This window comes from Pseudochaenichthys georgianus, chromosome 6 (assembly GCF_902827115.2).
Source record: "Pseudochaenichthys georgianus chromosome 6, fPseGeo1.2, whole genome shotgun sequence".
NCBI classification, from domain to species: Eukaryota; Metazoa; Chordata; class Actinopteri; order Perciformes; family Channichthyidae; genus Pseudochaenichthys; species Pseudochaenichthys georgianus.
The window spans coordinates 28,989,298-29,006,453 of record NC_047508.1 but is presented as its reverse complement, the minus strand read 5'-3'; the positions used below and the strand labels follow the sequence as shown (position 1 = coordinate 29,006,453).

Below are 17,156 nucleotides of genomic sequence, written 5' to 3'. Positions count from 1 at the left end.
AGAGGAGGGATCCCTCTCCCAGGACGGACAGACGTGCAATAGATGCCGTGTGTAAATCGAAGAGATAATACATTTTACAGCATATAGACCGAATGTTAGGAAATGCATGTGTCTGTAATAATAAGATGAATCCACGAGGATGTCAGCTACAATCCTGAGGAAGTCTGTGTCAGCATCGGTCAGCATTAATGAGTTTGTGCTATGGTGGCGGAATTCATTTAGGCAATTAGTAAGTCTCAGAAAGCACGACACTCAACGGCAAATTGCTGAGCTACAGAGTTGCTGGGTCACTCATCACTGACAGCAATCAGCAATACGCTGCCCCCAGAAAGACCTCTGGTGAACAGACTGTGACAATCTGCCGCACGACGATGTTAAATTTACCATTATGCTGAGGCCCCGTGTTGTCATGCTGTATAAAATGATACCATGCAGGGTAAAGTGTTGCCGCGTGTGTTGTGAGAACATCTGTTCAGCTGAGTGCGCAATTAACTTGCCATAACTAGAAATCAGGAGCAGATGATGAGAATATTCTATGAGACTTTTCAACATCAGAGTCACTTTGGTTATCTGAAGTATTTGAACCTTTGAACCAGCTGTTCAAAACATAAAGAAGTTTAATATGTGAGATGCTTTCTTTGAGAAAATGTATATGTTTGGAAATTGCTTCAGTTAGTTTTAAGTGATATTGTCCAAAATATGTTACTACAGCCTTTGACTGTGAGGCTTTACTTAGGACATGGGAGCTTTGAGCTTACTTCTAATGTCAACATGTTAACCATGTTCACATGCCAATGTTTAGCAGGTATAATGTTGTTTTTCACTATCTTAGTTTAGCTTGTTAGCATGCTGACATTTGCTAATCAGCACTAGACACAGAGTGCATCTAAGACTGAAGGGAATGCTTTTAGTTGTGCAGTTATTGGACAAACTAAAATGTGAACCCGATGAGATTCCTAGATAAAAGGTCAGGGCATCACCAAAGATATTAGAATTCATCAACTGGTGACAATAAACGTCCCTAAAAGTTGTATTATGCTTCTAATTACTGTAGACATATTTCACCAAAATGATGGAGCGACAGACCTACCGTACAACCCGTCCCCAAAGACTGGAATATAGTCTTTCACTTCAGCCTTTGTATTGTGTTTTATAATAAAGAGCCTGGCAGTCAAATTAGATTGGTTGTCAGACAGAACTGTTAAGATGTTTCTCCTATATTTCCATTCCAGAGAAAGCTAACTGGCATGTACAGGACAAGATAAGGCTTTAAGTATTGTTGCGAAGCTGCACGGTTTTACAAATGAGTTTTCCAGTGGATAGGACATAAAGGCAGCTGAGATAAGCATGACAATGTGACAGCTAGATGTTTGGTTTGCTGCTTTTAAAGTAAGATATGTCGCCAACAGAGAGGAAAATAACTAAATAAATACTGATCTTTGAATTGTATTAATTATACATGCATGTATGATATTTAAGGGAACATTGATATAAATGTATTCTTATTCAATTGGTAATTTGACTGCAAATAGGCAAGTATTTGTTCTTTATTTCTCACTGTGTTGGAAATGTCAGAGGAAGAGATTATTTGTGAGTCTGCACCGTGCACCAGGGATCCTTTTCATCCCCTCAGGATATGTTTCCAATCACTGAGTGGACTTCAGGTGAACCATCACAAAGAAATAGTGATGTGCTTGAGTTTCGCTAACCTCGAGACACATTGCCACATACTGTCTCGGGGCTCAATGTTGTGTTACAGTTTATAAATGAGACACACCAACACAAACTCTAATGGATAGTCTGTTTGTGCCACTATGGGAAATCTTGTTTTCCTTTTAGAGGATGATGGAGAATGAACCTGCAGAGCTGTGAGATAGTGAGTGAAGTGATGCAAGGGACACAGCTTTTTTTCAAATAGAAGTCAGTGAGTAACACTGATGAGGGATTTTTAGATTCTTTTTTTCAAATAGAAGTCAGTGAGTAACAAAAAATGATCCTTTGCTTGTTAGTATCAATCAAACCTCATCTTTATCTGACAGCCCCGTCAGCTAGTACCATGTAGTCCACACCTAGACTGTCAGAATTCTTGCAGTAACATTTATTTTTTATCAGCGCTTTAAAAATGTATTTCCTTCAAGGACAGGGTTATTTTCACAGTTTCTGTCCATTTATAATAGTGTTGAATTTGCCCTGTACTTCAACTGCTCTGTCTGTGACAGCCAGGCCAACAGACTTAATTACACTGTGATTGCAGGGAGGAAAATAACTGCTCTTGTAAATTATATTTTGCTCACGAACACCACTAAATGCCTTGCCAAGGTTCCCAGAGGGTTGTTGATGCTGTTTATTAGTTGATCTTGTAAACAATTTGAGTCAATGAGTTGTAGGGTTACTTAATACTTATTGTCATAAATCTCAGCACCTTGTGAGTAAGAACATTATGAATTGATGTATAAATACAGAGCTTGTAGATGACCTCCCACACTGCTGTTTAATCTACTCTCACTTACTTGTTAAATTGATATGCACAGTAATTCTGAAAATTAATAGTAGTGCCTTAAACTTGTCTTTGTCCTTCAGCATGTCCTTCAGTTTTTGCTGAACATTTCAATTATATTTAACACTTTTAATTCAGTTTTCAAAATACGACTGCATGATAATTAAATTGGCTACATCAATTATACAAATGTATCTTTATACTCAACATTATCCTGTAAGAATTTCACTATTAAACCTGTAAGATAAAGAAATATAACCTCTAGTTGATGGAGATGAATTTCTTAGTGTCAGTCGTTTTTCTTTATACAACTTACTTTAATAATGGAGTAATGGAGTTTTATTTCCGTGTTCCTTTTATCCTTTTGTGTGCAAATGGATAACCTTATCATGGTGTTTGGTGAGCTTGCAACAAGAGAAAATCTCAACGTTGTATTGTACACTGGTGTTTTTAGTCCACAGATGATTACCCGATGATGAGTCAATTAATCATAATTTGGAGCAGCACCTGGCAGTAAGAGGCAAATTATACAACAACAACTTGTGTGTTGGCAGAGTTAATCACATGTTACTCCAGCAAACATGCATCTATTAAATACTCTTGAACCAGCCACATATGCACGGCCTGGCAGAATGTCCATGGATGTTTTGGAAATGTATCAACCCTCGGTGTCCCACTTCACAGACAATTTGTAGAAGCGGGAGGGCAGAAAGCATATCTCATACAGATGTAGCCCTCCCGTTAGTCATCCAGTTGCAGGGAAAAGAAAAAAAAGATAATTCCGTAATTAAATACTCACACAGATAAACAAAATTCTATATATACATACACATACTATGTACCAATTTCCAGGGTGAAAATAAAAGTCCATGTTCAGATAACAAGACAGTTTCATTTATCATCCTATTGTTATGTAAACTATGATAATTAAGATAATTATGATAATAGTCATTATCATTATTATAGTATTTATAATTATTATTATCATTTTTGTTATTATCATTATCATATATCCATATAATTTTTTTTTAATCTATTTTTAAGTTAATCCAACGGCACAATGACCGGAAATGTCCTTATCATTTATTACTGCCCAGACACATACAGTAATACAGGCAGGTATATTTATTTTGTCGGGCCGCATCATTTCCTAGGTATTTGAACAACTGTTCTTCGAAGCTGTCCTGCTTCACCTTTTGACCAAATGGCAATTTCCTGGGCTCATCCATTACCCTACCAATTTCTTCAATGAGGACCTAGCTTTGAGTCAACTTTGCTTTCAGCTTCCAGTGTGAGTTCAGAGAGTGAGTGAGTGAGTGAGTGAGTGAGTGAGTGCAGTGTGTTTGTCTGCATTCACATTAGATGTTGTGCATCCAGCAGTCTCTAAGCTCATTACAGTAATCAGGTTAAAGAGAGGGGAACTGGGAGCGCTTGGCCTGTGGCATGTTTCCTCTGGACTTCCCCAGTGAGACGGAGAAGCTTTTAACACAGGCTCTTGCGGAGCTGCTGGGACCCGGCCTGCAGACGCCTGCTCCTAATGATCGGCTCCCGCTGCTTCTGTTTGTATGAAACCCACACTGGGGTAGTCAACTGCCCCCATGCTGTCATAATGACCAGCTTGTAATTGTAGAGCCCTACGGATACAGAAGTTATTCTCTAAGTTCCTGATCCATTTGTCATGGTTCAAACCAAAACATTGAGTAAATAGTCAATCCTGCCATCTGCAAATTACATTGACTTTGGGAGAGATCTTTTTTCGCTTATGTTGCTTTGCGTTTTGTAGCAAAGACATATTTTGCTGAGTCACAAAGTTGCAATTCAGCAGTAATAATAGTTTTAGCATGACCTTCCTGTTTGTGCCCTTTTTTCTGTGTTTATTTTTGCATTTCCAATGATGGATTTCCACTGAAATTACGGAGTGAGTTCAGCAAAAGGGATCCAGACATATGATCGTAGTGAGTGTGTATATCCATTGTAGAAACCTCAGTGACCATCCTAAGAACCGCTAATGAAAGTCAGAGCCATTGGTTTCTGTTGCAAACGGCACTGAGTCGAAAAGTCCCCATTTTTTCCTCCCGAGCTGACAGAAGCCACCCGACATGGGAATTGCCCAAAACCAGGGTTGCTATGGTAACCAGTAGATGTGGAGCATGAAATAGTGAGCCTGTGAGTCCTTAACTAATTGTGGCAGCATCCCTTACACGCTGCACTCAGTATCGTGTGGCTCCTCCAGCTGCAGGATGTGTCCAGAGGTGCAGCCAGTGTTTCCGCCAGGGGGGCGCCTTGCCGTCATTAGACGCCCTTATTCAGCTTGGAACGCCCTGAACTCCCCCCCCCCCCCTCGCTCTTGGGGTGGACGCCCTCTCAGCCCTGGTCTGGTGGAAGAGCGCAGGAAGAATTTAAAGTAGTCAGTGTGTTTCTCTTTAGTTCACCCTGTTGCACAATATGCTAAGGACATCCATGCTGAGTGTGGGTGGGTGGGTTAGTTGACCAGATGTTTGTGATGCAGATTTAAGCCAGAGATGTTTGTTCCTAGTAATCAGGAACACTTGGACGTAGTTTAGGGGTGGAAAGGGGGATGTTTTTGTGTCCCTGTTTAAACCATATTTATCTCTCTTGGTGCTGTATTATATGTTTCACTTGTCCTAAACAGATCCCAGGGGCTGAAAGGAGCTGAATACAAGAGCTGTTTTCTTTCTTTCTTAAAACGATATTTCTGTGATTGTAATACATTCTGGTAATATTTCATGCATTTTTCTGACAATACTCTGACATCAGGAATACAACTTTAGGTGAATAGTTATACTATACATTTTTTCAATGTTTGGAAATGTAAGTTTAACAGACTTGTACACCTTAAATATGCTCCCATTGCAAAAAAGTGGGATTTATTTATATTTCAAGCATTACATCAAGTGTTTGCCGTTATTTTATTATTTGAAAATCAAATAACTTGCTCTTTCTTAAATTGATACACCTATATTGATAGTCAAGCACAAATGTGAAATGCACTAGTTTTATATGGCACTTCTCCCCACTGGCTGATTGTTTTAGTAGAAGAGAAAAATCTTGTTAAAAATAAGTAAGTCTTTGAAACATTCTTTGAGAAAAAAGATTTCCAATTTGTTCACCGGCCTCCACAGCCACAGCCTTCGCTTGAAGAACTTTTTGAAGTGTACAATATTTGTCTGAGGAAAAGTTGTTGTATACACCTTCTCCAGCCAATTCAAACATTTTACTCTCCAGTACATTTAGTCTTTGCGGAGAGAAAAACAAAGCTGCAAGGAGTCGCACAATGATACTGGAATGTACTCCCAAGCTAACTGAGTAATGGGCTTTTCCGTTTGCTTTTGCCTTACAGTTTGCTTTTAACTATATTGTTTGCTGTAGATGTTGAGCGATCATTCCTCATTTCGGGAGGGGACATACTTTAGGAGGCTGTTTTGTTAATTATGTGAAGGGTAAAGGTTCTCGTTTAAGTGCCTTTTCTTTTCATTCTGTCTGCATGTCTATGTAAACATACGTCTTCTTCATTACACCGTGGGGTTCAATGCGCTGATAGACAATATCACAGACAGTGTTTCATTCTCCTGGCTCTGCACAGCAAATGTTACATTATGTTTCTCTGTAGAACCTTCACAAAAGCAGTTAAACTGAAGTGACACTTTCACATGAAGGTAGTTTCATTTTTCCGACATACCCTATCAAAGTTAATCAAAGTCAACTCCCTCAATCTCTTTTTCTGCTGAACATCTCCATGTTCTGTGACAGAATAGCTAAAGGGGCCTTCTGAATGAATGTAGCATTGTACAGTCATGTTACCAGAAAAAGCAGCCTTTAACTTTAATTGTCAGAGCTCTTTCTTTGACCTTGTCTGCTTGACATTTAAAAACCTAAGTCCTGAGAACAGTGCAGAGTGTACCCTGCATCCAGATGACCCGGGTGCAGTTGCAGCTGCGGACCTGAGGGCAAAGTGGAAGTGGCTCTGCTGCTGCTGTCCAGCCGTATATATGTCCAGGGAAAGGTGGGCACAGCAGCAGCCATGGCAACTGTGGGCAGAGTTTCTGATCTGGAAACAATGGGCCAACAACATGGCCTCTCCCTGAACCTCGTCTCATGTCGTTTCACTCACTATCAACACAGGATTTTATTGTTAAAGAGACCACTTTGATGTGGTTATACATTACCATGTTGGTTAGTCTCATGCTCCTCTAAGCTTACTCAAAGAACAATTTATAACACAAGACATTGTGCAAATTGCACCTCGTGATTAAACTGATACGTCTTCTTACTGCATGGTGTTCTTGGATAAATGGTTGGTTTGGCTTAAAGCGCTAGAACAGCGAATCTCCATCTCTGTGTGTCAGGTTTATTCTTTAACAACATGCCAGAGAATATAAAATGCTGACAGAGTCCCTCTGTGCATCACATTTTGGAGAGAAGCCAGTGTATGTTCCGTACCGCTGCTCTTGATACTGTAATCAGCATGCAAGTGGTAGTCTGCTCCTGAAGTATGAGAGAGAGCCTCAGTGATGGGGGGGGCAGCGCACACCGGAGATTGGAGTCGCCTGATTTACAGGACATGACACTTCAGACAGAAGATGCTGATTGTGGGAGTCAGAGGTGTGTTGTCTTACTCAGAGCACACTGCTGGGCAATCTGTTGGAGAATATCTAAATCAAACAAGTCGGTGTGGTTTGTATAAATGTGTTATCCACGCAAATACCCATATTCCCGTTACACACTAAACCTTCAGTTTGCTAACAAATGCTCTAGATGAAACTAGACCGAGAAATATACAGTATTGTACTAAAACATCCAAAATTGGAGAGTATATTTAACATCAAATATGCCGTATTTAATTTAAAACCTCATTCATGAACTCCAACATGATTTGTTAAACAGTTCATAAAAGATTGTGATCATTTCTCATGTTTCGTGTCAGAAGATAGTGTGTGGCAGACAGATCCCAGCGCTGCTTTTCATGGAGAGGCTGCATCAGTTTGATTTTGTGAAATGGTGCAGGAAGACAGATCGACAGTGAGATATTCAGAGCGAGGTTAGCATCTTAATTGTGACCTTATTTTAATTATACGCAATGTTTTCATAAGCCTGGTCTGCCTTGTTCTTACAAATTGTATCCTCACACTAATTACTGTCACTTCTTCTAAGTCGGTTCCTGATACTCCTTAATCTTTATGTGCCCGTCTGTCTGCATTTGATAAAATGGCATCTCAATTATGTCATACTGTATTGCTATCAGATACAGTAGTCCTATCATGTTGTGGATAGGGAGAAAAAGAAGGCTTATTATAAGTCTCCCTATTGGTTTGAGTGACATGGCTCAGAATCTAGAAGGTATTTCATTTGGTGAAATACTGTGTTGTGATTGTGTGTTTTTTAATTGTTTGTAACTGTAAAACTGTCTGAAACTGTGCTGTTACCATTCTTGGGCCAGGACTCTCTTGAAAAAGAGATTTTTAATCTCAATGAGACCTATCCTGGTTAAATAAAGGTAAAATAAATTAAAATTAAAATTTGGTATGATATTGCGATTTCCTGAAATATTTTCATTTCTGGGTAGGTTGTGTACTGTATCACCAATCAGAAATAGACATGTAGATCAAGGGTCCATTAGGATAGTGATGCCAAATTAAATAAATATATAAATAAGGAACTGATTATTCATGATTATTCATGAAATTGTTAGAATTGTCAAGAAACCAAAAAGAGGCATAATCACTTAGGAGATGGGATTATTTAAGAAAATCAAAAGCAATTCTCATCCAAATGTCCTTACACACAAAGTGTCTTCAGCTCAGTAAATACAGCAGTGTCCTCCTGTGATTGGTGTGATTCAGAAAGGTGCTGATTACACTCTGCTGATTACAAACCATTAACCATGACAGACAAACAACACCCATATCTTTAGGTACAAAAAAGCATCTGAGAGGAAAAAGAAAAAGGCTGAATAAATCATATCCAGTGACAAGTGTATAAACGCTCCATCACTCCAGAGATCCCTATGAAAGATGGTTTAAATGAAGCTGTCCTTTAGTTTGACAAATACATTGTGAAGATAAATTGTCAACTCATTCTGCTTGCAGTCCGTCACATGCCCATGCTGGTGATTCTGGTCCTTGCAACATCAGTTATGGTTCACCATCCCATAATGTTTAAATGCACTGCATGCAGCTAAAGTCACAGAATGTATGCTTTACAGTTGTTGTGAGTACTGACAGTAATTTCTCTGTGGTCGCCAACCCAAGATGCAAATTAGTTTTACTGCTGAAAAAAGTTCATGTTTTTCCACTTAAAGTTGTTACAGTTTTGCGGTTTTGCACTGCTGTGGTTCAGGTTTATGTGACAGTGTGGACGCTTATATACTTTATTTCATTTGCAAGGTGAAGTTCCTTGTTGCCTTGTACACTCGGCTTGGTAAGCGCATACTGTAGGAACTAAATATGATATATTTAATAGATTATTTAAATAAGATTACAACTCTGTTGCTATTTTGCAGTTAGGAAATTATTTTCGGGATGTAATTATGGGGAGTATGCCTACTAAATTCAAAGTATTAGAGTAGTTAAGATTAAACAAGCCGTTGTTATATGCAGTGAACAGTGTTTAATAGGCAATCCTGTGAATTGAATGGTAAAGGCAAAAAGCACCTTTTCAATATGTTATTATCATACTGGTCATAAATATAGCCATACTTCTTGCATACATATTTTAGGAAATTCACAAGGACTAATTCAATAAAATGGATTTCTGTGATCCACCCCAATGCTTAAAGAACACTCACTAAACTGTGAATATTTGTTGTGTTTTTCATGTAATTGTTTTAATACTTTTTCATTGCATCGGTTCAACTCGATGTTTTAAAAACTACAAAACATTGAACTATTGACCCTGAACATGTTTAATGTTTCATATCTCTACATCACTTTGTCTGACATAGTAATCAGTAAAACAAATGTAGGCTAGTGGACCACAGTCTCCATTCTGAAAATGCTGTTTAAGAAATGTATGGTTCAAATTGAGGCTGATAATGATAATGAAATCATCGTGGGCTGAGTCCTTTGTAGTTTTAGGCTGATCTGCATCCATCAGTGTCTGGAATTTAAAAAAAAATGTGGGTAACATCTGTCCGAGTCACAGTAACCACTCCCACTGAGAGACTGATGGGTGGAGCGCTCCTCCTCCAGTAGCTGTTGCTGTCTCCATCTGTTAGCTAGCTCATTCTTCACATCTCTAAATGAGGGATGAGTGATTGATTGTACATATTGAATAAGTGTTGCGCATTCGATACCCAGTCTTATACTTTCTCAATGTAGTGAAGGATATGTTATCTTATCTTCAAGACTTACAATTCGATGATTTATAGAATTTCTTTATTATGTGCTGTGCTGCCATGTATTCTAAGTGTAGGTATTAGTGAAGGCTATGTCTTTAACGATTAGGAAGAAACTGTAACATGTATTGCAGTGTTTCTGCTCTGGATCTGTTTGACACAGTGCTGCTGGAGAACACTCTGCTTCACAGGATATTTTTAGTGTAACAGGAGCTGCTCTCTCCCTCCCCCGCGACAAGGGCAAGATTCATAATTTCTGTCAGCATCCATACCCTCAAATTGCATTACTGCAGAGTATGCCGCCCAGGAGCAGAGCCTGCACTCCAGAGGGAGGGTCATAGCGACAAGGTTCAATTTGAAATGGAACTGAAAAATAGAAGTCAGTGTAAATGTGTGCGGCTCTAAAATTATAGTGAGGGTATGATGCCTTTTTTTATCTGGATCGACAACCACTGCTTCACTAATGCTATATTGAGTAAAATAAAACCAAACAAGCCACTTGTAATCTGACAGCTTGTTCATAGTAATCCTGGTGAACTTTAAATAGCTAGGGTCAGTTCTGCTTCATTATTTTGTCCGGTTATTACTGTGTTCTGCTCAAGCAATGATTAATTCATTTATGAGACGTATGGAGGAAGTGATAAGGATGGAAGTGAAAGCCTTTGACTTATTAATTATTTGAATTGCAGTCAGGTAGACTCCAGTTTCAATGGCGGTTCTTTGCAAGGAAATGAGCACAAGGACATCTTGATAAAGAAAATGATATATTCTCGGGCACTGTTAAATATTGTGATAACTGTATTACATGAAATACAGATTTTAAGGTTCATGCAATTCTTTCTGTTGCTTTCGCTATATAATACTGCAAAAGCAGCAGAAACATGTTTTTGTTTAATTAAAAGTCTAAGATTATATTGGTCAATCAATTTCATTATATTTTAAAGAGCAATAAGTATCAATATATGTTTGCAATCATACAAAAGGCATTGTAGTTTTTACATCTGCTATCTTAAAAAAAGGATACTCCTGCCCCTTCAATCCTTATTTTGGCAGTGAACAAATATTTGACAGTTCAGTGTACCTTAATCAAATTATCCTTATGGTATTAATGTGGTGAAGCCCAGGTTACTATTTAGATTACAGCCGTGGGCTGTTAAATACATGTATAATAATGTGCTATGAGTAAGTCAAGTATTATTTTCACAGTTATAATAAAGGTGTATTTATGGTGATTGATTAATGCATGCCTCTTGTGCATTGCTAGGGCTCTAATTCAACAAATTAAAATCATTAGGAGAAATATTAAAAAAGCCGCAGTCAATTAATCTAAACACAGTTTTAACATCCTGTGGTATTAACACACTTGACCTTGTCACATTTCTTCATGGTGGAGCTGGCCAGGAATATTGGATTTTAATACACAGAGGTTCAAAACAACAACCCTTGTTTGCTGTTACGTGACTCCCCCCTTGCCTTTGTTCCAGTAAAACGTAATAGTCTCCAGAGACATACTATGGTCTATCAGGAAACTGACCTTGCTTTCAATCAGACAGGGATAAAAGGCTGATGTGATATTGTTGTGCTCAGAGTGTCATGCAGGATGTGAAGAGGAGAGAGAAAGAGGTGTGCTGCGGAGCAGTTTAGCCATTTTGCATTTTCTCAAAGCACACATGCTCTAATCCTGCTATTCTCGACAGTCCTGACTCCTGAGAACTGCTGAGGTCGGAACTACTCTCAGCCCTCCTTTGAAGCCATTAACATACTACATGCTTAATTAAAACAATAATAAACAGTCCTCTGGGATGGAGATATGGTGTAGTAAATGCCAATTCAGTGTATTTGTGAGGTTAGTGAAGAAAGCAGCCACACTTTTTTACTGCCTCTATTCTCCCGCCTTTTCTTTTTTATTTCAGTTTTGGGATTATTTTCGACTGCATCACAGCTTGTTCAAATGTAATTGGCATCCTTCACAATAACTGTGCCTGCTTAAGTCAACATCCAACAACATTACACTAAAGTAGCTTTTGTGTAAGCAAGACAAAAGATATTTGCATCTGCATCACTTTTTCTGTTTCCTCTCACAAATGGCCTTGTTTACCAGAGAATCATTACTGTTCCTCATCTGATCTCAGTTTCAAGGGCTGACCTTGGAAATCATGTAGCCATGTGGGGGGATGGTTTGGATTTGGTGCTTCAAGAATACACAATTATATGTATTATAAATGTGTTATATTCCATTGTAATTTAAAGGGGGCACATTATGAAAAACTCACTTTTGTCAGTGCTAGGGCACATATACATATAGTTATCTAGAGTGCCTAGCAACCCTCAAACAATGAATTAAGACCACACATCAGATTTTGGTGGGCTGCCTGAGTAAAAAATAAATGGGATTCAACAAGTCTTTCAAAGGTGGTCCCCTTCCTTTGTCACATAGAGGATCATTAGAATAGACCGCCCCCATCTGAGTATCTATGAGAGTGAATACAGGTTAAAAAAAAGAGTGTTATATGAACCTTAAAGCATGTAAACATGGTCTAGTATGAACCCAAAATACAAGTATGAATTTGAAAATTGGCCTTTAACTCAAGTTGCTTTCTGTGTTTTCTCTCAATAAATAACTAGAGAACTAACTCTAACAAGTAGTTAGACTGTGTCTTCTTATATCACAAGCTTTTTCATGTGTTTCGAAAACATATCTTGCATTTCACAAAATACAAAGAATGAATTGGTTTGGACCGCCCGACTGTACTCTGTTGTAAATTGCAGTGAACAATCTTGCGCACCGTGGGTGGCACACACAATGCTGTAATTGCTATATCATATTTACGTGTTCAAACCATCTGTACACATCTCGTATGCTTCATTGTTGTAGTCACCTACAAGAAGCCCAGGCAAAACTCTTTCAGAAGAACAATTGATGTTGTCTTTTGTTGAACTCTGCATGTCCTACAGTACATCTTCATGTCCTCACTGCATGAGATACATGCGTGATTTCTCAAAAAAACCGAAGACTGAGGCACCCCAGTATGCACTGTTTGTATTGTTGGTGTCCTTGGAGGAATGTTATTCATTCTCATCCACACCCTGGTATGTTCTCAAGGGTCATTCTGCTTCAAATGTGTTCTTCTAGTGTAAGTATTTTGAAAGCTGGTCCAAGCAAACAGCTCCGGCCTGGACCAGCACTGTTCGAGTCACCTCCTAGGTTGTTGGGTGACGGGTGCAGAGATCGGGGTCTGAGCTGCTGCTGGTAATACAGTCAATCATTAGAGCTGTATCCTCTCCAGATGGCTCCTGCGCTCCCTGGTCTCTATTGAATTGTCCATGTTTAGACCCCTAGCAAGCTGCTCTTTGGCCATTTTGATGTCTTAATATTTAGAGTAGTGGCCGATAATTCAAAGCAGGACTCTTTTCTGATAAACTAGTGATTGTCAGAGTGAGATTACCTAGAAAACGTGATTAAATAGATAACACTCAACAGATATTCGTAGTTGTTTCTCTCTGCTCCTCTCGTAGACGTGGATGCAGCCATGCTTTAAATCCAAGCTAATGAGGAGCTGGCTGCTTCAGACTGTTTGCACGAGGATCGTAGTGAAAAATGTGCTCTCTCACTACTGTAAGCTCAGGGATTATCATTATCCTCATGGGTTTCATCATGTGGTTTCTGCAGTGCTTACTCTCTGAAGTGACTGATGCTACTCACAACAGATACTAAAGTGACTGTTGCTTCAGTATTAGACAGACAGTAATCTTCAGCAAATACCCGTCGACAGAGGCAACATTGGCTTTTTTATGTTATGGATATCTGAAAAATTAAAATCCATCAAAACTTTACAAAATGTAAGAAAAAATGTATTTGCACAATCTATATTTTCGGTGTGTGGGTGTTATCTGTGAGTCTACATTGTGAGTGCTCAGATTACCACGGGGTCTGTCATGTTGTCAGTCTGGGGACTGAAGCTTCCTGTCTAGAAGAAAATATGTGTAGAAAAGCCGGATGACAGAAACTCGGTGGGGCTTCTCTGCCAGCCTGTAGACAGGAGAACTCATGCGGCGCCATTACCCTTTCTTCCTTGTGTTGTCTTTCCTACTTTGTATGAAGAAAAACTCAGAGAGGGAGAGGGGCTATTGGAGAGGAACCCATAGCCATGAGAGAGCCACAGTCACAGGTGGTCTCTTTCACAACTCCATCATTATAGAAGGTTTAGAGCTTCTCTGCTTTGGCTCATGAGGGGCCTGTGGACGCCTGAGCACCACAACTGTTTCCAAGTGGAGCCGAGTTCTGAATCATGTCATTATGAAGATTTTATACAATTCCAAAAACACAAAAATGATCTTGGTGTCCAAGTAGAATTTGGAATACAGTCAACTAAAATAATCAATTGAATGATTAGTTTAATAATCTGCAATTATGTTCATAAATGATTAAGTGTATGTATTTTTAAAGCAAAATTATAAAAAGAAAGGATTTGTCTCAAAAATGTATATTTCAGTCTTTTATGATATTCCTAAAATTCAATATAAACGTATCGTGTTTTGGACCACAGAGAAACCGGTTATTTGAAAATGCCAACTGGATTTTATTTAAATTTGATGGGAATATTTTCTTTTCACCATGTTCTCATGTTTTATGGACAAAACAATCAATAAATAAATGGATAACATAGTGAACATGGTACACTTGATAAAGAAAAAGCCTGATAGTAGCTACTTGTATGCTGATATACTTACCTCTCCAGAGGCCTACATATTTTTCTTCACACAAATGAAAAACTAGATCTTAGGTCTATAATGTGATTAAGAATGAGGCTGTGAGAGCCTTTCAAGTATAGATGACCTTATTTATAATTGTCATCCCTTCCCCTGCTAAAGCCAAGGTCAAGGAAGAGGAGAAACACTCTGCAGTATCAGTCTCTTTCCTTTTTTTGCGCATATGAGTCTCAGAATAACCAAATTGACTCGCCCTAATTGCAGTATGTGACAAAACACCCACTGATTTGTCTCACAGTGCATCTGCTTCTGGGGGGAAATGCGAGCCAGGAGAAGAGCGAATAATGATGCGGTGGTGGAAAGACATTTTCTGTGTTTTGACTCGGCTCCTGTTATTGCTGACGATTAGAGAGATTTGCTCTCATTTCCTTTTTTCTGCTGAAAGGTTATGTCGCTTTCGGATAATTCTACACACACAGCAATCATGCAGAAGCTCTCCGTGCACTTAACCATTTAGTGTCCGTAGCACAGCAGAATGAGGAGCTGCTGAGGCAGGTGTACAGCTTATCACACTTTTAATTTAACAGCTACAAATGTCTCCAAGGAGATCATTGTGACGGTTTGTTTTGTTCTTTCTGGTGTTGCACTTGCCATCTGAGACTTTGTCTTCACACTTTCCTGCAGGACTTTCTTAGAGAACATTTTAATTATGGTGTGTTAATAACACACGGCGTCTCTTTTGGATTTTAACCAGCAGTATGACTTTACACACTCCACCTTTACTTCTGTGTTTTCCAGGTGTGTGGGTCGGTGAGGCCATTATACTACCTTCCAAGATGATGGCTTTGTCACTAAAGATCTGTGTGCGCCAGTGCAATGTGGTGAAGACGATGCAGTTTGAGCCCTCCACGCCTGTGTATGACGCCTGCAGGATCATCAGAGAGAGAGTCCCCGAGGCGCAGTCAGGACAAGGTTGGTGGATGACTTAGGAAATATAATTTGCATAAACTAAATCTATAGGCATTTACATTTTCATGCTGAGTTTCACTTTGTGTTTCAGCGTCAGATTATGGCCTCTTCCTGTCTGACGAAGATCCCCGGAAAGGAATCTGGCTCGAGTCTGGAAGATCCCTGGATTACTACATGCTGCGAAACGGAGTAAGATTAAGTCATATAGTTTGGGGAGGAGAACCTTCAGTTTCAATTATCATCTCTTAATGTGATTTACATTTTCTCTTCGGGCACCTGAGATATTCATGCTTCCCTGCTTTCTGGGAGCGACTGGTGTTTACTGCAGAGTATGATCACAGGGGTTGTGGATGTCATTTTGCTTCCTCTTCTATTCTCTCAGGATGTTTTGGAGTATAAGAAGAAACAAAGGCCGCAAAAGATCAAAATGCTTGACGGCGCAGTTAAAACCATCATGGTGGACGACTCAAAAACTGTGGGGGAGCTGCTTGTCACCATATGCAGCAGAATAGGTAAGTGGTACTCTCCAAGTACTGCTAATAAGAATCTTGTTCAGCCATCGTCCAAGGCTTGAATTATTCATCCTCTATTTTATTTTTAGTCTAGGTCATGCCACTTGACTTCATATTGTCTTATTAGATACTATTGAATTCATATTTAAGCAGCAGCATTTGTTCAGTACCTTAGAGCATTCATGTATGCTTGATAAATTCCTAATCACGTTTTGTTCAGAGCGCAATGAGCATGATTCATCACGCTTAAAAAAGCATGTTTCTATTTAACTGAAGTGTTCTTCCTAAGGCAAAGGACCGTGCCATACTTGCCTGTCACAGAGGTGTTCCCTAAGCTGTATATTTCAATTATAATGGCCTGCCATCAAGCTCAATTGGGTGAGGAGGAGAGGGATGTGTGCGTGGCAGATAGCTTTATTGGAAAATGTTTGTTTAGAGTTGGTCTTTCTGCTTGGCTTCTTCTCCTCCCCGGCTTCCATTTTAGTTTGCTGGCTCTGTACCAGCTTCCCTTCACTTCTGTTTCAAAGCAGAGAGCAATAGATAAAAATAAGAGTGCAAGAGAATTGCAGAGGCGCTTTCTCTATCACAGCTCTGCTTATCGTGCCGGTTTAAGGCATCTCCTCCTCTGAGAATCCCCTGGCAAACTTTCACTCCTTTCAGGAATCACCAACTATGAGGAGTACTCCCTCATTCAAGAGGTGACGGAGGAAAAGAAGGAAGATGGAATAGGGACACTGAAGAAAGACCGAACGCTGCAGCAACGAGATGAGAGGAAGATGGAAAAGCTCAAAGCCAAACTTCACACAGATGATGACTGTGAGTGTGAACTCTGGGAAAAAAGCCTCCGGAAGTATCGCTGATATCATGATGACTTTTGCACCAGTTTCTTATGTTCGCATTCATAAATCTGACTCCTTCATCTGGACAAGTGCTTTATTACTTAAGTTTAATTTATTGTGCGGACATATCAAATGTAATTGAATTACATCTGTTATCTCTTGCCAAGAGGACACCAATTATAGTCTGAAACATAGGAATATATAAATCACACTTTGATTTTGTCTGGAAACAAGCATTTCACTGTAAAAAAGACGCTGGGCAAAATGTTCACTTG

At 39.2% G+C, this 17,156-nt stretch overlaps 1 protein-coding gene across 5 annotated transcripts in view; it reads left to right on the top strand.

Annotated features, from left to right (window-relative positions):
• tln2b (talin 2b) overlaps positions 1-17,156 on the top strand; it is a 91,899-nt gene that overhangs the window by 16,363 nt on the left and 58,380 nt on the right. For all 5 annotated transcript variants that reach the window (XM_034085356.2, XM_071203513.1, XM_071203510.1 and 2 more), the window contains exons 2-5: positions 15,360-15,533; positions 15,622-15,719; positions 15,913-16,042; positions 16,703-16,858. In XM_034085356.2, the coding sequence (XP_033941247.1) occupies positions 15,398-15,533; positions 15,622-15,719; positions 15,913-16,042; positions 16,703-16,858 (520 nt within the window). In that variant the 5' untranslated portion in view covers positions 15,360-15,397. The remainder of the gene's footprint in view (positions 1-15,359; positions 15,534-15,621; positions 15,720-15,912; positions 16,043-16,702; positions 16,859-17,156) is intronic.